Source organism: Malurus melanocephalus, unplaced genomic scaffold, assembly GCF_030028575.1.
Source record: "Malurus melanocephalus ecotype Western Australia unplaced genomic scaffold, MMel_1.1 scaffold_17, whole genome shotgun sequence".
NCBI lineage: Eukaryota > Metazoa > Chordata > Aves > Passeriformes > Maluridae > Malurus > Malurus melanocephalus.
The window spans coordinates 317,690-338,640 of NW_026623249.1; the positions used below are offsets into that span (position 1 = coordinate 317,690).

General features: G+C 40.4%; 1 protein-coding gene across 2 annotated transcripts in view; it reads left to right on the forward strand.

Annotated features, from left to right (window-relative positions):
* Window positions 1-20,285, forward strand: part of CRADD (CASP2 and RIPK1 domain containing adaptor with death domain) — a 79,562-nt gene extending 59,277 nt beyond the window's left edge. For both annotated transcript variants that reach the window (XM_057386835.1, XM_057386842.1), the window contains exon 3: window positions 17,191-20,285. In XM_057386835.1, coding sequence (XP_057242818.1) covers window positions 17,191-17,486 — 296 coding nt within the window. In that variant the 3' untranslated portion in view covers window positions 17,487-20,285. The remainder of the gene's footprint in view (window positions 1-17,190) is intronic.
* The last annotated feature ends 666 nt before the right edge of the window (window positions 20,286-20,951 follow it).

Here is a 20,951-nt window from a genome sequence, read left to right on the forward strand (position 1 = left end):
CTGCTTGCTTTGCCTGTGACTAACATATCTATCTATCTTCTTCTGCACACTCCACACCTGGGATAACATGACAGGGGTTCTTCCTCTCCTGTCTTCACAGGCTGCCTTTGTGTCAGGGTCTTTAAATCTAATAGTTTGCTTTGTATCCTATTGTTGGATAAAATATGTATTTCGGATGTTGCTTTGGTAATGCAAGTATGTTACAAGGCATTCTTCCTGCTGGACTGTTTTTTCAACAATATCTGGTTTGAGTTGATGAATCTGAAATCTATAATCGGTATTTTTATTATGAACTTCTTGGCACTGATGTGCAATAAATTTACTTCATTACTCCATCCAAGAGAAATACTGCTAAGTTGAGGGTCATGAATGTTTCATATCAATATCCTGTCTTTAATAAATCTGTGTAACTTCTGCAAAAAATTTGTCTGCTTTCTGTTTTGGGATATTCGGAAGAAAAATATGGAAAAATGAAATATATTAGTCTCGGACTTCCTTGCTTTTCAGTGCCTCTGTCTCCTTTGTCTTCCTAATAGATATGTCCAGGATGTGCTAACTCATCTGGGCTGCAGCTGAGCCCAGAGACACAATGGGGTTGATCCATCCATACTTACTGTGACTCAYTTTCCAAAATGTTTTAACTTCTGTCATTTTAAAACTTCTGCCGCTCTGAATCCTAAATTCTTTATATGTAAGAGCTTCCTTTGCAGCCAAGTATTTTCTCCCCATGGCAGTGGCAAGCAAAAGGTGCTATGAGACTGGTAGGCTTGTTGGAGTAGTGGTATAACCAGAGAAAACCTATGTGATGGGAACCACGTTCTGTGCCTGGCATGTGGCACGTGATGGGCCTGCAGGCACCAGTGGTGGGAGTAGTAAAAACACTTTCTGAGCATAGCATTGCCTGGTCCTTAGACTCTGCYAGTGTTCCTGTCTTTCCAACAGGCTGACATCTACGCTTGCTGTTTGTTTTGATTCGCTTTGTCTGTTGGGGATGCACGAACAACCATCAGGGTGTGCTGATGACTTTGCAGTAGATTCACCTAAAGTGAAATAAAGCAGTTGAAATAAGAATATATTAAGATTGTATGGTTTTATTCTGGTCAGTTTCAGGAGATGATCCATGGAGCCCCTGCCAGTACAAAAATCTGGTCCAGGAGAAGATTACATCTTGCTATGTAACACCTGTTATCTACACCTAAAACTCACGCTTTGTTCTCATGACGAATGAAAGCTATGGCATAGTACTTTCCAAAATGAGTGGTGATACCAAGATTTCAGTTTACTTTGGAAGATGCTACCAGGATGTATTTCACAGGTGGGTTTTCTGGACTGTTATAACTTGTCAAAACACTTCAATCAGTCAGATTACTGGAATTCCCTGGGGGAAGGCAGCCTTCAGAGGAATTAAAAACACAGTGTGCTAGCACAAGTAGTTTCCTTGTCTGTTGCATAATCGGGTGAGTTACTTGGTTATTCCATGGTTGGTCCTTTCCATGCTGAAAGAAGTATTTGGAAACCAAAGCTCAGACTATATTCAATGGTCTGATCCTTTTTTGAAATCACATTTTGAAAGGAGGGAAGAAACCAAAGTAAGGTAGGCTTAGGAAATTTCCTAATCATATCATGCCCTGAGGTGTTTATGTAGAAGACAGGAGACATGATTTTGCAACTACAGCATATGGCAAAGACTCCAGAAATCCTCAGTTTTTACTTCTACCACAGATCTATCTACACCATTCCCTCCTCTCCCTGACCTCTCCTTTTTTAAAACTGGTCTAGGAGGACCTTGGAGCCTTATGAGGAAGGAATCACATTGTCTTTTTTTTGTCTGATGTTGTTTCAGAACATTAGGACCTATCAGCTCTGCTACACACCTAGATTCCCTCCCACAAACAACAGCATGGTGTATCTGGAATCTAGACCATTGTGTGGGTGGAGGTGCAGGACACTTCATGTGCTGTATAAATGAAGAGATTATGTGTTAGTATTGCTTCAGACAGAAAATGCCTACAGTGTACATAAACTACCCTTTGCTCTGGGARATGGGACCAACACCAGATATTAAAACCTTTGGCCTACAGCTCATGACTTTATCAGTCATTGGTTTGCTTTACAGCTCACAGAGTAATACTTTCCTGTTCTAAATACAGCTTATCACACCAAAAATCAGTGGTGCTATTGCAGTTGCTGTGACAGCCCCTGCTCTGAATGAGATACTCGATGTGGAAAGAAGCAATTCCACACAGCACAGCACAAGGCTCACTGAAGCTAAGGGGGACTGCTGGCTTGGCTGATGCTTGCTTTGTGATGCTTAATTTGGGCTGACACCATAACATCTAGCTTTATTGCTAGTGTAGGGTTGCTGTGTTCCAGCTACAGATGCTGGATCAACATTTCCTGTTGATCTGCTGAGAAGTGCATGTGTGTACACGAGGTTGGGGTGTTTCTTCCACTGTTTCCAGGAGCAAGCAAAGTCAGAGCTATGGAGGAAAGAGGATAATGGTTATTTATCCCCAATAAATAGGGATAAATTGGTTAGCCTGAACTTGCTTGTGCCAGTGAGGTCACTAGACTTCCACTTGTTTCACATTCTGAAGATAGTTGTTGAGTTTCAGGAGGCCAACACCCTGCTGCTGGGTCAGGGTGGCACAGAGTTACATCTTCCTGTGCTAGTGAGCCCTGCTGCACTGCCAGAAGGAGGAATACTCAAAGGAAGATATGTTGCCCTGTGGTCACAGCACACACTTGGACACTCTGCTGGAAGGGTCCCAGTCAGTTAATAACCTAGCCTTACATTACATTCCTGGACAAAAAKAAATGAAAAAAAAACCCAACAGACGAAGGAATAAACTAAAGCAGTATATGCTTCTGTCACTGTCTTTTTTGGAAGTCTCGCCTTATGTACTTGCTATTGCAAATGAGATTTGGGCTTGTTTCTATTTCACAAGCTTTTTCTTTCCGTTGAAGACATGGTACAGTTAGAGTGATGGGTCACCTTCTACACTTGGTAGTGCAGGCTCTGCACCGAGTGAATTTCTGCCTGGGAATTCAAATTTTCATGGTAGTCTCAAAAAAGTCCCAACAAAACAACACTTCAACACCACCACCACTTAAAGCAGGAAGATGGTTATAGGTAGGTAAATAAAAAATGTGTAATGTTAATTATATAGTCTGGCTAGGTATATTCTCCTGTAATACCAAAAATAACACTTTGAAGGAGGGAATTAAGGAGGTGGCTATTTTTGCATTGGTAAAGAAGCCAGCAGTCTATTTTCGAAAACAGCTGGGGGCTGGTTTGTCAGCAAAATCTTAACCCAGCAGCCTTCATGCTTTGCCATCTGCCCAAAGTACACCTTAAACAAGGTTGACTCCTGAGCTGACACTGAGACAGTGTGCAGTGCACGCACACACTCTGTTCTCATCAGTGACTGAAAGGTCCCAAACCTGCTCAGACCCCTGCTCATCAATGCCATTGGAAAACCAGTGGCCTCAGCGCCTTTTTTTCTCCTTTACCAGATGCACCCATCTGTGATGCTCTCTCCATGCATGGAAAGGCTGCTCCAGCTTTTGACCGCTCCAATCCTCTCTTAGCTCACCAGTACTTTCCTCCCTCCTTCTCAAACGTGTGGAGGCAGTGGGAATGAACACTGGCGATGTGCAGAGCTAACTGGCAGAAGGAAAGTATSACAATCTGTGCATCCATGCTGGGCTATGGGGTTTGATTTATACTACTGAAACCCTGAAAAGAGGTTTGAGAAGATGCAACTCAAGAGAAAAATTCAAGCAGACCTCTTGCCACACTTACAGCTGGGATCTGTGCTAAGTGAAACAGAGGTACCAGGTCTCTGCTAGCTTCCACACCAAATGACAGTATTAACTGGACCCCCATTTAGGAAATTTTAAATTTAAAATATAGCTTCTAAACCTCCCTGGGGAAAAAAACCCAAATGAAACAAACCAGAAAAAAAACCACTCTTTGTGAAAGATTTTTGTGGTTTTTTTTCCAACAGAAGCTGAGGAAATCATTATTCTCCTTGTCACTCTCCTTCCTGCTCAAAAAGTGGGTGGGAAAGGAGAGAAAAAGTTGGAGAAGGAAGAGAAAAAGTGAAAAACAAAAGCATTTTTTAAAAGTAGGAGGGAATTTTTGTCATGGAAAAACCTGCAACATATCTTAGACAGACAAGTCCACCTATACAGTGGAAGGGCTGCATGCCTGCCCAGCACGGGCTGGGAGACAGATCAGCTGCCTTTCTGGGGTGGCTGGACATGGTGGTAGCCCCTTGTCCCAGCTCCAAAGTCCTTCAGCAATTACAACATGAGACAAGGAAGAGAAGAGTGGTCAAGAAGATGGCAGAAGATGGGAATAGACTAAGTAAGTGCCAAGAGTGAGAGACCAAAAGGAATCTACATAAAGAAMTGTCCTGGATAAACCATCATTTTGTGTAAATGCAGGCATCAGAATTTGAATTAAAGGTATGTTTTTCTATGTTAAATCCAATGCCTTAARCTTCCATGTGAAGCAACGAGCAGAACTGAGGTGAGGTGCAGATATGTGCGTGTTTCCATAACATTTCAGCCTTTCTACCTCAAATAGCAACTCATACCTTTGTCTGCTCCCTTTTGTTATCAGTACCTCAGTGGATTTCCATATTCCAGTGTTCTCAGTTCSTTACTAGAGATTATTTGGGCCAATCTATTATTTACCTTTCTGGGACCAGGTGAATTAGCTTCTCTGATTAAAACTGCAAAGGCGAAGCAGGGCACCATCAGCATCCGAAGATGGGCACCTTTCAAAGCTGTGCTCACGAGTAGGAAATCCAGGATAGATTAGCTGAGCTGTTGGCTTCTCTGGTGCTTTTCCTTTTTCACCTGTGTAGGCCCAGCTCTTTGGAGTTGTTTGAACATAATCATGGCAATCTCTGTATGTATAACCTAATACATACAAAGCCTTTCTCACAACCCATGCCTCAAATTGCAAACTCCCCTCACTTAATATATGTATTTAGCACARCATCTCCCCTCCCAGTTGCATGGGGAGCTTCCAGACACTATTGTGTGGAAACCATAAAATACAGTAGTTCAGATACAAGAAAGGCTTTTGATTCAGAGTTCCTGGAAAGCCTGGGATGGTGTACAAATGAAGTCATATCTAAAACATCTTCAAATATGTTTCTAAAGCAAATGTTGCACAACTAAATTAAGGCTTCATAGGAATAAAAAAAATAGAGATGGATTTGTTTTTCTRTTGAACAGGACAAATATGTTACATGTAATGATTCCCACAGAAAAATGTGCACATCAAAATTAAAGCAACAGCTGTGTTGTCAGTCTAAGAAAGTATATTGGATTGGGACATACAGAGCTATAGACGACTGTGTAAAACCTCRGGAGTTCTCACCTTCTCTTTCTAGCAAAGATCATTATTTTCCCAGGCTTTTTGGTTYGGTCTAATGTGCACATTCATTCAGTAATTATCTTTTTTTCTCAGGGTCAGAGACTGAACACTAGAGCTGGGCTGCAGATTGTTTCAGCTGCATCCCACTGTCCCTGCATGTAGCTCTGATCTTATTTGATAGATACTTTCAAGCTGTGTTTCTCAATGAAATTGTCTTTAAAATAGCGTTCTGTGGGTTTACAGAGTTACAATTTTTTTTTCAGTTGTGTATCTCAGACAGTTTTCTATGTTGTTTGAAATTCCTTCATCAAGCTTTTGTTCAGCTGTTCCAAACAGACTTTTGCTCCCTGTAAAAGCTGTGTTGCTGCCTTACTTACAGACACAGACACCTTTGGTTGACTGAGTTTCTTTACTTCAATGTGGAAATAATTGCTTGACATAAAGAACAATACTAAAAATGGCTTCTACTTTCCCGCTTGGTTTAGAGGTATCTGTTGAGTCTTTTTGTCAAATGCTTTAGACCTGGATTGTTTAAAAAAGAGATGTGGCTTCTTGAGGTGATCCAAGAATTCTTGTTCTGAGTCTCAAAATCTGCCTGCACAGAACTTCCTGCAAAAACTAAGGCTTTTTACAGTTTTCAGTTTGACTATCCCCATCGACTCAGCAATTTTTGAAGTGAAAACCTTTATATATATATATAAATACCAAGATGCCTCAAGCAAGGATTTTTTGTGGGGTGCCTGAAGTTATCAAATGTTTCAAATACAGTATAACTATCACTAAGTAATGCCTAGTAAATAGCATGTCTTGAAAATCCTGAGTTGTAGCAGTACCTTCAAGCTCTTGTCAACCTTTTCTGAGTAAATAAGAAGCCCTCCATTTCAATGAACAAAACTGAATAAAGATATTTAAATAKGTCAGTCTTATAGCTTTAGTATACAACTCCTAGCTCCACAGCAGACTTAGTTATCTCCCAAGAACAGAGAAGAACAGAGAACACCGAAGAATTGCAGGCAAAATTTCATCTGTCTTCTGCATTTGTGCGTGTAAACTTGCRCATGAAGCCTCTGTCATTAGGGTATTTCCACACACTAAAGTGCAAGTGGAAGGCCCTGTAAGGTAGGCGGGCACTGTGTGGTTTGTACACAGCTTGGCTGTGTTTGCATATGCTCATGTGGTGCATATCCCCAAAGGGAAGTCTAAGGCCACTTCTGCAGCGTGTGTTAACCTCGCATCGCCAGGTCATTCACCTCTTCTCTGAGGAGCACACATGCAAAATTAGATAATGTGTTGAATGCAAAGGTCAAAATACTTCACCCTATCTAACCCCAAAATCAATTAGAAGGTTCATTTCAAGGTGTTTGATTTCTTTAATAAAGTCAAACAACACATAATGGCTACATCTGAAGAAGGAAGGTAAAGATGTTGATGTTTACAGTTCTGGTGTTAAATTTTCTGCATTATGAAAAAAGCCTCTTGATTTCTTTATTTCTGTGTTTGTAGAACTAAAAAGATGTTTGCTTAGGCAAAGAAAAAATCCTTTCTTAAGATTGGTTTTCCATTGTTGCCTGTTGGAAGTTGCTGTGATGTCAGGAACAGTTGTCAAGGAAATAATAGCCCTTATCCTGTTTGTGGTAGGATTTCAGGTTTGGTTCCTTCAGGTATACAACCAATGCTTGTATTTCTGCATCTCTGGGACAGAAGAGATTTGTCTAGTTTTTGTTTTGCCTTTTGGTTTTGTTTCAGTCTTACTTAGATTAGACATAGTTGTGTAAAAATCCCAAACCAAGTAAAACAAAATTTTTTCAATCTGTCGATCTTCCAGCCTTTTCATTCTGGTGTTAAAACATTTGTATTTCTGATTTGTTAGGTGCAAAAGCCAAAATGACTGAAATGTCGATTCTGGATCAAAGTCTGGCAGCTAATAGACTACAAAACTATGAGGGCAAACGTTCTCTATGCATGAGACATGAAAATTAATTGTTTAAGCAAAATATTTTTTCAGATGTTTAGGTTTTGCATATGAATCGTTCCACTAATACTAGTATAAATCTTTTTACTTAGGCTACAAATAGCCTAAGCAATACAAATGTTTGCYAATAGCTTGTTTGATTTTGAACTTACTTCAGCTGCTTTGGCAAAATGCTATTCCTGAGTGAGTAGAAGCATAATTGGGTGCTCAGCCTTCGAGTGCATGGTTGCAACTGTGAGTCACCTCCTTACTTTCTGTTCTGTCTTGGGATCACTAATGACTGCTGCGGATCAGCGTGTGGTATCACTCGGCACCAGGCCTGTCACAGGGCAGCCACGAGCCATGCCACTGAGCACATGGTGTGAGGTGCTATGTCAGTGCTGACTCGGGGGAAAGAAATGCTCATCCAACCCGTGCAGCTGTAAAGTGTGCCCTGAGTTAGGACCTCAGTTTCAGAAATTACTTCACCCATGCTCCCATTTTCACCCTTTTCCTACCAGTGTCAGGTGAGAGATCCCTAAGCTGAATTTGTGGAAATTAAATTTTAAAAATGAATTAATTTGACTTGCATATAGCTAAGACTTCCATATTTTTTAATTAAGGTTTTGAAAAATCGTGTGTGTGTGTCTGTGTGTGTGTGTGTGTGTGTGTGTATATACGTACACACACACACACACAAACATTCTCACATTTGCTTTACAGATAATTAATAGTCATGTGACTGTGACCTTCTAAAATTACTATCCTATTGGTTAGCTAATTTGCTGTTGGACAGTGTGGATCTGTGAAACCAGCCATGAGATTCCAAATTGGTTTCTTGCAGATCTTCAAGTGACTGGGCACTTGARAGGGCTGGTTGTGATGTGAACCTCCCACTCGTTTGAAAATGTAGAGAAGCAGATGATGCCACCTGAAGCCTCCTTCCTGACACCTGTGGAAAGCTCTGCCTTCTGACTCAGGCTGTTGAATCACATTTGGCAAGCCAGGCATAGCAACTGAGGGTAGCTGAGCAGTGTTTTTAGTACCAGAACCTGTTTTTCCTGTGGATTTTGAAATGTCAAAAAGTTTACTGAAGTTCATAAGCATTTAGAGCACTGATGCAAAAAATGAAAGAAAAAAAGAAACCAGGAGGGGTCTAAGTCCATGTTGCTTATGGCATTTTTGTGAAGTCTTCTACACYTGCAAAATGTCTGTAAGGAGACACTAAATTAACCTGTTGCATTTTGTTTACTTGTTTTGCATGGATGTAAGCGATCAACTAAAATGCCAAGCAGTGGAGGATTCAGCATAATGATAGGACTGTTTTAGCTTGCTCTGCGTGGCTTGTTCTATTAATATATCTTTGTGGCCAGGAAGGAACGCGGTCTCACTTCGCTATAATATGTGCAGTATTAATTTTGGTTTGACACCTGCCAGGCGAAATCCTCACCAGCCAAAGGCATTCTTCACAACCGAGCTCCATCTGTTGTGCAGATCTTTGATGCTGATATTTTTAATGACTCGAGCCAAAGCAAAAAGAAGCACCAACTTGAAGAAGAAAAAATCTTGAGAAGAAATGAATAATTCTATCAAGGCTAAATATAGTGGCTTAATGTCATATTTGGTTTAAGTCCTGCAAAGGAAACATGTATGATTGGTTTTGTTTTAGAAGAAAAAGGCCCTTTCTACTGGCAGTGTCATGTTGTTGTTGCATGAAAAGAACATTGATAGCTAAAGTTCAAGCACATGATTTTATTGGTGAAATGCTGCAGCCTTTAGCAAGATTCCTTGATAGGAAAGTTGGTAGTAAAAAAAGTTTACTCGCTTATTGTAGTCAGCAGATTGAAAGCCTAAGGAGCCTGCTTTGATTCTTGCATGCAAAGGAGTAGCAGGATTAAAATTTGCTTCAGCTCTTTGAAAGACAGCTCAGGCTTTTTAAAATAAGTGTTACAGTAACATCTGTCAAAAGAAGTTAGCTTCCAATCCCCTCACAAAAGTTGCACGATGAGTTTGTCACCTCGCTGACAAAACAATCATTAATTGCTCCAGTTATCTTTGTTTTTCATTCAGAGTGGGTGAATTACTCTGTCACAGCTGCTCAACCCACATTGGTAAACATTTGGCTCCTATGATACCATGAGAAGTCTACAACAAATATGAACATGTTTTATGATCCTCACGACTTCATGCAACCACTCACTGATCATTTATTATTATTAGTGTGGAGAAGAAACTTGACTAAGAGAAATTATGGCTCTGTGTGCTTCAGATCTATAATTAATGGTTGAAAACGCTGTATTATGAAGCCACATACAATTCGCTAGGAACTGATGAGCTTTCAGAAGTATATAGAAATGCAGTGGCATACTTCAGTATTTGATTTTTTCAGTATTATTTATAGAGTTGAGTGTTGRTGTGACTGCTGGCCTGTAAAACAAAGACTCTCCATCTCTACTCATCTCTAGTCTTTATAGCAGGCAGCTTTGTGCTATCTCATAATTCCTAAAAGCTTGGATGTTCCACAGAACCTAACAATCRAGTAGATATTTTATTCTTCCCTTAGTGTATTGCTGCATGCTGAACCTGTTCATGCATTTGTACCAAAGGTATCACTGCAGGGATGCCATCATTAGCTGTGCTTCAGTGCTGATGTACATTGCTCACTTATGTATAAAAATATAGACATTAATAGGAAATATAAAGCAAATTTTACTTCTACTTCAGTATCTAGAGCAACATAAAATGCTGCTGAAAATAAAAAGGTATAAAACCACAGTATGATTAAGTCCAATCCTGCCTGTAATGTAGGGTCATCCTGCCTGAAAAGAGAGTAGACATTATAGTATGTTGTGCTTATGTTTACTTTGCATAGGTGTTTTTTTTTTCTTGCATGCATTCTGCAGCCACCATTTATTTGTGAAATTAATTATTTGATTTCATGGTATGCAGAAATTCAATGGACAGAAATACTGTGTGGGATTGTAATCAAATTTTTTTTCATGGGAGACAAAATAACGTCCCCACCATTAACTGCTGAAACTTCCTCTCAGCTCTTTCTGGTAAAATGAGAACAAAGATGTGAAAACCCAATCTCTTTCAGTTCCTTAAACACAGGGATTGCTCCCTGTGGTTTGAGAGGGTGGAAATTGAAGACAGAATTAATTCATTTATGCTCTTCTTTGTCAATCTGTTTAACACAGGTTAGTACTGAAGACTATCAGTATGGCAGAGATCTGTAGAAGTACAAAACCGATAAGGTAGATTAAAAATGTTCAGGAAAAACTGTAGCTACTGAAACTGAATAGTGGGAATACAATTAAAAACTTTTGTCATGAAATCTGAATGTTTATGTTTCAGGTTTTAGCAGTCGGCTTCCACATGTGCAGCTACTAGGCAGTCATTAGCAAGTGATTAAGAATATATGAATTAGCTGCTGATATTGAGCCAAAACAGAAACATTTGTGTTCTTGAATTGCCTGTCTATTCACAAAATTTTATGCTGTCTTTTTTTCCTACCCTAATACCCAAAATGTACTTAATGGCACAAAGTGTGATGTTTTAGAGCTCACAGAGGAGAAGAACTGCCAACAAATGAATACATATGTACTTTTTAATTACGCCACTAATGCAGAGTCTCAGCAAGTTTTTGGCAGGAAGGAGCTCAATTTGGTACCTTGGGTGGGTTGTGCTTCACTTCAGGGAGATTGTTTAAAGTTACCATAGATTTGATTATCAAAGGATCATGGTCACAATTTATTTATTGGCTGTCATACATATGGTAGATTCCAATTTGTKAAAAATAAGACAGAGCACTTCCTATCTTTTAATGCAAGTTACAAAAACCAGCATGATGTGGAAGAATGCACCAGTCTTAAAAATATATTTAATATTTGTTTTCATTTTGATTAGTGTCTTTCGTAATTTAGATACCTGGAGATGCAAATTACCATGATAGAATTATTTTTATGAGTGTTTTATGATCACTAATTGACAAAAATTGGTTTTATTCATGACAATTCTGTATATAATGTTTGCATTCATCAGATCAGAAGCTATCAAGTTACAGAAACTGTGAAGCATAGCTATTCAAATGAACATAAMATTTTCTGTCAGATTTGTTTTACTGTAACACTATCAGTTAAAAAAATATGTGCTSCGTTCTAAACTTTTGTTCTGGGTGGTTTTCTTACAATGTGTTTATTGTACAGATTCTATTCTGTAGTTTACTCCGAGTATTTAACTGACCAAGATTTGAAGTGATTGCATTAGGGAAGATTGTATGTATTATTAAGAAGGTATTGGACCTGTTGTTCCTGCAAATGTGCGGGTTTTCCATCACTGGGATTTCCGCATGCTGAGTGTGGGAGGAAAAGTCTGGATTTCCCAAGCAGAGAACAGAGATCAGCGCTTGCTTGGTGGTCATCATCAAATGGTGTCCTCCAGTAGCCTGAAATGGGATGAAGGAGGTGGACCCTTMAGAAGAGGCAACCAGCACAAGCAAGTGTAACACTTATCACAGCCTTCCACCTCSCAGCTCCCCATGTAACTCACTGCTCACATTTGGCAAGAGAGACACAGGAACAGCTATGCACGTGCTAAAAGCAGGAGAAGGCTATACCACTTCTGTAAGTGAATTCAAGCTGAGTGTATCAACTTTATGTATGGAAAGATTTCTCTAATGGGGTCAAGCATCTGTCTGCAAATAGTACAGTTCAATTTTTCTCACTCCTCAGTCAAACACTCTTTAAAACCCACTGAAACCAGGAGGTAAACCTGGTGGGTAGACTTCGGATGGGCTGAGTGATCCATGCTGTTTACAGATCCATAGAAGATATGTGCTGATACCTAGAAGAGATATATTTTTTCCATGTTCTCTGGAGCATGATTATTTGTAGCTGTTAGAAAATAGTACTGTTCCCCTCTCAGCCTTTGAATCAGTCTGGTGTTACTAGCAACAATGACAAGAAGATCAAAAAACAACACCCAAATGATGTAGTAGGGTTTCTGGATAGTCCTTTTTACTCTTTCTCACTGATTAGCAATTTAAACGTGTTTCTTGTGCTTAAACAGATCCCAAAATTAGACACTAAARTTTACAGCAGTGTAATAACCTTCATGATAATTTTTAACTTGCTCAGTAGGGACTTAAGTGCTGCATGCTCCATGAAGACCTGCCAAGTTGTATATCCAGGRTGATCACTTCTTGTCTGGCACTCCAGTCACTCATGGCTGCAGGTTGGCTTATGAATTTGAATGTGATGYAGGAAGAGGACAGGCATTTGCCTGCAGTTTTACCTGTTAGGACAATGTTGGGAGAGAGCAGCTGAACAAGGAAGCAGCAGACCAGCTATACAAATGGAGACCTCTCGTCTTCTTTTCTATCAAGCCAAACCATCCCCTGCAGTTACCCAACAGCCTCTGTTTATTTCATCCTTCTCACCAGGATCTATACMATAATCTTGTGTTTGACTTCAATAGCACTTACTGGGATCCCTCTGTATGCTTCCTCTCTGCTGGCTCAGGGGAGTTGCAGCTGCTAGAAATCTCCAGTCTCTCTGTTAGTGGGAGTGTTACATACTGTCATTCAGTTCAGGTTCTGCAGCCCCACCTCGCTGCTCATGAAAGCCTGTCCTGAYCTGATGTGCTGAGTGTTGTTTTGCTTCACGACACACTCTCACCATTGTGCTCACACCAAAGGGATTTTACTCGAAAGCAAATATACCTTTATGTGCAAGTTGTTTACTATTGTGACATTCAGTCACTAAAGAATTTCTGGAACATAGCACAGCAGCCAAAACACACGGCACACAACCTTGAAAACCATGCCCATTCAGTGCCCAGTGCTGGATCTGTGGCTCAGGCTAGTTGAATGAGTGCGCTGCGCTCTGAGCAGGCTGGTGGGAAGCAGAACCTCACACTAGATTCATTATTATGGGTGTTTTCCTTTAGCTAAAGTGCCSCACGTGCCATTGTCTGACGGCATGTTACCACAATGCCTCTGAGGAGCTTCAGAGTGYCTTTTAGCTTAATTTCCTGTAGTAACCAAGGCCACACACTGCTCTGCTGTGGGGTGTTGTGTGTATGCATGTACCTCTAGTAGCTTCTGAACCTCTTGTCCAATTTCAAGAAGTCTGCTTATTTGCTGTTGGAGAGAGAAAAAGTTTCACGAGTGTCTTGAGMACAGATAAGCAGCTGGAAAAGACCTGAAGTCAGCTGTAAGGACTCACATCTTGAGGGAAGTGAGACTTCTTTGGTTTGCTGCTTGGAGAACCTCTTAATCTAACTTTAGCCCTTCTCGGGGAAAACCTGTACTCCAGATGCCAGAAAAGATGTTTAAAGAGGACTCTGAAATATTTGCTTTGAACTCTTCAGGAATCATGACTAGGATCTGTTAAGAGGGTTAAGTGAACAATTGTTTGTGAGTTGAGTGCAGATCACTGGAGGACTCCATGCACCTAGCAGGAGGAGATGCTGAGGCCAGGTGTGTGCCTAAGCAATAACTGCCCTTTACAGTCCCATTCCAGTTACGCAGTGTCCAAAGCCCAGACTCGACTATATGTTTCTGATGTGATTAAAAAAAAAATAATAGTATTTTCCTAGCATTGTATCTGCCAAGGGCTCTTGCATGCTTGATTTCAGCATACTGCTTGATTCCCAGGAGTTTTCTCTCAGRTGCTGTTCTGGAGGAACACAGCTGGATGCAGTGTTTGAGTTGGTGCTCTCACTGCAAGTGACAGCAGCACAAATTGCCTTCTCAAGAGAAACCCTGAACACACTCTGGTAGTGCCCTAAGCCCCACTTCTTCCCATTTTTAACAATGCAGTCCTTATTTTGGTCAGTGGAAGTGCATGCCTTATGTAAGCACATGCACCTACTCATTGGATCCACCTAGAGCAAGAAGAGCTTCACCCTYTTCTTTAAAATGAGGTCTCAGTATCCTAAAAGTACCTTTCAAATGCAGCTTCACGATCTGCATAATTGAAAATGTTGCTCTAATCTCATTACCTCCCTCAGGCAGCTTCTGACAAAAGGAGATTATAAATGAGAGTTTGCAGTAAACATAGCTATAAAGGGGGCATCTTTTATGTGTTTGTCATGTATTCAAAGCAGTTTGGGCATAAGCACAGGGAACTCAATTCTATTTCACCTGAAATGCCTTTATGTTTATTAAATTAGGAGTGGCATTAATACTAGAACATATCCAAATCTTTTCGTGATTTTGCATTTGTCATAACTGAAGGATCTTGCTAAGTATTTCTCTATACCTCTAAATAACATTGCCTGTCATGTAATATTTATCTCAGATTTTCCTTAGTGACTTTGTATCAGAGCTGAAAATGAGCTATCACGGAAAATAAAATGGGACTGAAATAACAGTCCTTTGTATTAAATTTAACATTTGGCTTCTGTCCCAGAATTTTCCACATCCATATTAGAATCAGATGGTAGAGTAAGATGAAAAGATCTCCTGGTTGGGTTTTATTCTGATCCTCATTAAAGGGCTGATAACAGATTGAAGGCATGATACTTGTTGTAGTAAAAAACCTGCTGGATCAAAGGCTGGATGGAAAAACTAACAGGCTGATAAACCTTCCTGCTGGATCATGTTTCAGTATCATAGAATCATTCTGCTAGTGGATGTGACATATAAAAACTCCAGTGTGAGAGCAAAAAAGCCCAGGCTGGTGGGTATAACTACGGTGGGCACACACTTAGTAGCTGAGCATAAGCTAAGAAAAAGTAGTGTTGGTGACAGCACAGKGTAACCACATATATTTTAATCTCAGCTATTTGCATTCATGAAAGACACTGCCTTGTCCTGACTTACCTGTGAAACTGCTATCACCTGTGAGGTGACAACATAGGGCAGCCCCACTGGTATTGATCAGCCTTCTTCAGAAGTTGTGCATTCCCTACGCTATCCACAAACCAACACTTGCCTGAGATTCCTTTGGCAATCTGGAGGCAGAAAGATCAAAGGAACCCAAATAGTCTTCAGAAAGCCATTTTCTCTTTACTCAAAGCAGCTTGTATAGTTTTTATGTATTATTTGGCTTAAATGGTACAGATGTTTGCAGGCTCTGGGTGTTCTATGCAAAAACAGTTACTTTTGATAAAATGAAGGAATGGTGCTTTCTGGTCTTGCTGCTCTGCTGTAGTGGAGACTGCAAGCATGATATTGGAGCTATAAATTAGATTTTGCAAAGCAGCACTTCTGTAGGGAGTCTGCTGCTTCAGACCATGGGCTACAATCAGCATTTTTCATGGAGATATTTTGCCTGTGTTTTGTTGCAGTATCTTCAGCAACAGAARTAGAGCAACAGTTGATCACAAAGGGCATCAAAGAACAAATATGCTTTGTGGGTATTTTATTCTGCTTTTCTAAATGTAGCTGCTTTTTAAAGGCTGGTATGTTGTTTGAGCTTATAGGCAGGGAATCATTTCACTGGTACTGGCTGCTTTCAGCAACAATGCCAACATCTGAGATTATACCCAGTGCTCCTTCTACAATCAATGGAGAGAAAGGTGCATGTTTAGAGGAGTAATTAATCTGATTAGACTTCTTTCCAGTGAGAGAGTTTGTGTTTTAGAAGAGCCTATTTCCCTTCCTAGCAATAATTAATCCTAGCATCTTTAGCTCAGGAGGTGTTATCTGCAGTTAGGTGAGGATCCTGCACAGCATGTTTCTGAATAGCACTGTATTATCACTCGGCTAGTAACACTGTTCATATATGAAAGCCTTTTTTTTTTTTTTTTTTAGTTATCAGATTGTCCCGGGGAACACATAAGGAGATCAGTTGTGTATATAARGAATGCTTGGAATGCTTGGTTCAGTCTTTACAAGGTTTTTACCACTGATCATTCCACTACTTTAATGCTTTCTGTGAAAGCTGTTTTGGTAGTTGTGTTGATCCTGTCTTCYTCAGGTACCAGTTCCATGTCTAACATGTTTTTGAATGAAGTGTATGTCCTGTTGGGTACTTGGACAATGCTAAGGGACTAAACATCAGGCAAAAATCTTGAGAAAAAATGGGACCTCCTTGCACTCTCTTGAAAACAGCTTCAAGGAGCTCAGATGAATGGAGCTGTGGTGCATACATGACTGTTTTCAGGAGCGTTCAGAACTGGGCCACGGGGTAAAGTGTATTGGTGAACAGTGTTGATGCCCTGTTTATTTAGAATCACCWGAACCATAAGCATGGATTCATTCAAATAGGGAAAAGCCCTCAAGGCTGGTCTCCTTAAGATGAGTTTGCCATATATGACAGGGCACAAAGGGTAAGTATCATTTTAGGAGACAGAAAAATGTCCTGTGAACAACCCTCAGGAAACAAAAAAAGAGTAATACATAATAACTAAAGAATCAAAGTTATTTATGAAGTGTAAATGGAGTCACAGAGCAGGAGCAATAAGGTATTATGGTTCCCATATTTGTTATTTGTCACTGTATCATGCTGGTGCAAGCAGATTGATTTTCATAGGATGATGGTTGCTGGAAATGGGTTCCCTGAAAACCTTTCGTGTTCACTACCCTGAAATCTATAATTACTTTTATACGTCTTTGCTTTGGTGTACAGTTCTGATCTCTGGATTACAGACCTCCAAAACCACAAGGCTCCCTAGTATGGTCCACTGAGCATTCATTTTCCTCTGATTAATCTTCTGGTTGATTGTGTAATTATTTTTTCTAGGTAAATATGAATTCTGTTTCTTTAATTAATTCCTTCACCTTCATTTTGCTCTTGCCTATTCCCTGCTTTGTCAAGGTCTCCCACTACTATTTGTAGTATTGCCTAGTCACACACGCAACTTTTTCTTTCTCTATTTTTCTTCTCGTTTACAGATTTAACTGAAATTGCACCGTGCATTTTGAAGATGTCACCAACAGATCAGCAGTTGAACAAGCTTGCGAGGAGGCTGGGACCTGAATGGGAGCACGTAGTTCTGTGCTTGGGTTTGTCCCATACTGACATCTATCGATGTAAAGTCAATCACCCTCACAACCTGCAGTCACAGATCGTAGCTGCATTTGTGCTGTGGAAACAGCGTTTGGGGAAGAAAGCAACAATCCAAAGTCTGCATACCAGTCTGATGGCAGAGGAAGTGGATCCTTCTGTGATACAGTGCATGCTTGAGTGAAGCCATGCTGTTTATTCAGAGCTTCCACGTACTTTGTTAAATTAAATAAAGAGGATGGGAATGTACGTTGAAGATTGGATGCCTCGAACTGGGAGAAAAATGGGGTTGGGAACTGTGATTTTATTAAGCTTAAACATTCCAGTTTTCTGTGGCATCTTGTGACTTGTAATTCTTTTCATGCCAGATTAATTTTTAGCAGGCATTAAAAAAATGGATCACTCTTTCCTGTTCGCTTTTGTGCTATTTCAGTGGTGATATAGGGTGACAAAGTTCTTGCAAGCAGGCAAGCCTGCAGTGAGTTCAGCAAGGTTTTTGATTTCACTGAGGGAGCAAGACTTGGTTTAACTTATTCTCTGGACTACGAACAGCCTTTTTACTGCTATTCTGTGCTAGTTCCCTGTTATCCCAGCAAGAAATGAGACTAATCACCATTACTAATTTAGCAATTTTACAGCAGTTATTGCAGGTGGCTAATTTCACATTTATAAAAGTCTCAGCACATACAGTTTCTTACTAGGATAGATGGCTGCCACCTTGGTCTGCCTTTGAAAAAGGCCCTAAATGGAAGTAGCAGGAACATAGTGTGCCTGTGAGGGTTTCTGGTGTTATTATTTAATGGGTGTTGGTTTCTGCAGACAGACCCTGCACGCATGTGCCATGTCACAGGTGGGGAGTTCTCAGGGAAAACATGCAGTAGAGATGTGACCAGAAGGAGGCAAAACCAGGCAAACTGAGCAAGAAGCACCATATAAAAGGGGACAACCTCTAAGTTGTCCRTGTTTGTCTCTGCTAATAAACTGGGAGCCAGTCTGCTGCCTGCTGAGTCTTTGAGCTGTGCTCTGTGTCCAGGCAATCTCCTTTCATGGTAAGGTCAGGCATCCATAGGCACATTGCTCTGACCACTGCACCCCAAATGGGTAGGGAATTTTGCAAATCCTTTCTGGTCAAGATGAACTTCCCACTGGTCTCCCTCCTGTTTGTGCCATCCACCAGGCTCCCTTGCTTTCTACCAGCTTTTCTGTGCCTAGCTGGGGCAGATTTGACACTGTTGTCCTTAGTTCTTTGCCCGTGTAGTTGTACCACCAGTGATGATAAGATTTTATGCAGAAGAACTGTAAAGCTTGGGCTCCTCTCCTTCTTCCCTTCTGTCAAGGAGATTTTATTCCTCCTTGAAAAAAATACTGAGGCTTTTACTGATCCAGTGGGGATCAGTCTGCAGAGTATGTATCCAAAGGCAATGGAAGTGACCAGCTGCTCTTTGAAGCCTAATGATAAAGAGGCARAATATGTTTTAATTCTTCCTGAGCAGCTTGCTGTATAGTAAATGAAGAACAGAGTTTTGATGCTGAATTTCTAGGTCTGTTTATGAATAAGTTATTTTAGATTGTTTCATCTGCAGAGTCATTGCCAAAGAACTTCCTATCCCACAAAATTTGTTCTGTTTAATTTAACAACTTAACAGCCTTGTCTGAAGTCTTTATTGGGGCAAGAATGAACTTTACTGCTTTTTATTTTTAAAAATTTGTTATTTTTATACGCGAATTTTGGAAGACATGGGAAATTAGAAAAGGCAAAGAGATTTTAAAGAAATCCTATATGCCATGGTTTTCAGAAGCGTGGAAACAGAAAATATATCCTGGCAAGATCTGCTCCTGCAGGTTCTGAAGCAATCTGGTAGTATTTTGGTTTTAATCTGTATAACATTTTAACCTTTAGTAAATTGTGATGCTGTTATACCTCACTGAGATTATAACTAATCTTATCTTCTCACTGAGATTGTAACTAATCTTATCTTATTCAGATCTTAACTATTCATATCCTACTTCCAGAGTTTAACTCACCAAATTCCAGATAAACAAGGTTAATCAGTTTGGTGTTTTGATTAATTTATTTTTTTCTGTTTCATGATGCTTAAATGCCAACATATTGTTTTTTAGGTGCAAAACCATTCCAGAGCAGGTGTACAGGCATTTGGCAAATTCATATGAGCACAGTCCAGCATAGGGAGTGGGATGAGGACTCTGAAGGAATGCTGACAGTGAGATTGACAGGAGCATTGCTTGCATATTAGAGAGGCAAAATCAGTCTCCCTAGCAACAGTTTGGAGGGAAAAAAGCTAGAGATCGTCAACAGGARAAACTACTGAAAATGTGATTTAGAGGAAGAAGTTGACTCCCAGTGTCATAAATGTAAGTACCTTATATTGTTCTRAACCAACATGGACCAAGTCTGAATACAAACTGGTCTGCAATGCAGTTGATCCCCGGTTAACCCAGAATGAGCACAGTGCTCCAAGGAGGCAACCAGTCTGGGTGGTAAAGCAGTGGGATGGGCACACTCATATGACCCTGGTACCTTCTCCTCTGGGTGAACTGTACATTTCTTGTTCTTCCTTTCATGAAACCATTGAATGGTTTGGGTTGAAAAAGATCTCCAAGATCATCTAGCTCCAACACCCCTGCCATGGGCAGGGACACCTTTCATTACAGTATTTTGCTCAACCATCCAACCTGGCCTTGAACACTTCCAGGAATGAGACATCCATACATCCCTGGGCAATCTATTATAGTGCCTCATCACCCTCACAGGACAGAATTTCTCCCTAATGTTTAATCTAAACCTGCCCTCTTTTGTTTCAAGCCACTTCTCCTTGTCCTATCACTACACGCCCTTTYAAAATGTCCCTCTCCAGCTTTCTTGTAGGCCCCTTTTAGGTACTGGGAGGTGCTATAAGTTCTCCCTGTAGCCATCGCATCTCCAGGCTGAACAGCCCCAACTGTTGCAGCCTTTCTTCACAGGAGATGTGCTCCAGCCCATGGTCTGCTGGATGGCCCTGCTCTGGGCTCACACTGGCACTTCTATGTCCTTCCTGTGTGCAGACTCCAGAGCTGTTTGCAGCACTGCAGGTGGACACTTACAAGAGTGCAGAAGAGACAGAGAATCACCTCCCTCAACCTGATGGCCATGCTTCTTTTGATGCACCCCAGGATATGGTTGGCCAATGTCAGGTTATCCATCACTAATGTACTTAGAGCATTTTTAGTGCTTAAAACAACAACCTTCAGTAGATAGGAAGTTTCATGCCAAATAACACTTCCTTTCAAGCCAGGTTTCCTTCTGAGTATTTACTGTGGGCCACTGAAAATGTGATGGGTAAGTATCAGATCAGGTAATTTCTCCACCTTCTTTACRTGGGCTAAATGCTACAACCCTTGCACCTGGTACTGAAATTACAGGAGTCTCAGCTAGACAAGGATTATAAAACCTGGCCTCTCATATTGTAGAACAAAGCATGTAATTCATAATTTGTAGCTACTTTCACATTCCCAGGGCCTAAATGAATGCTGTAATACTTGATTTGCAAATGTTGAAGCAAGAGGTTTATTTATTTTATGAGATTGTTTCCATTGCTGTTGTTTTTTAATTCATAGAAATGTTCCTATTAGACTCTTCATTTTTATTACA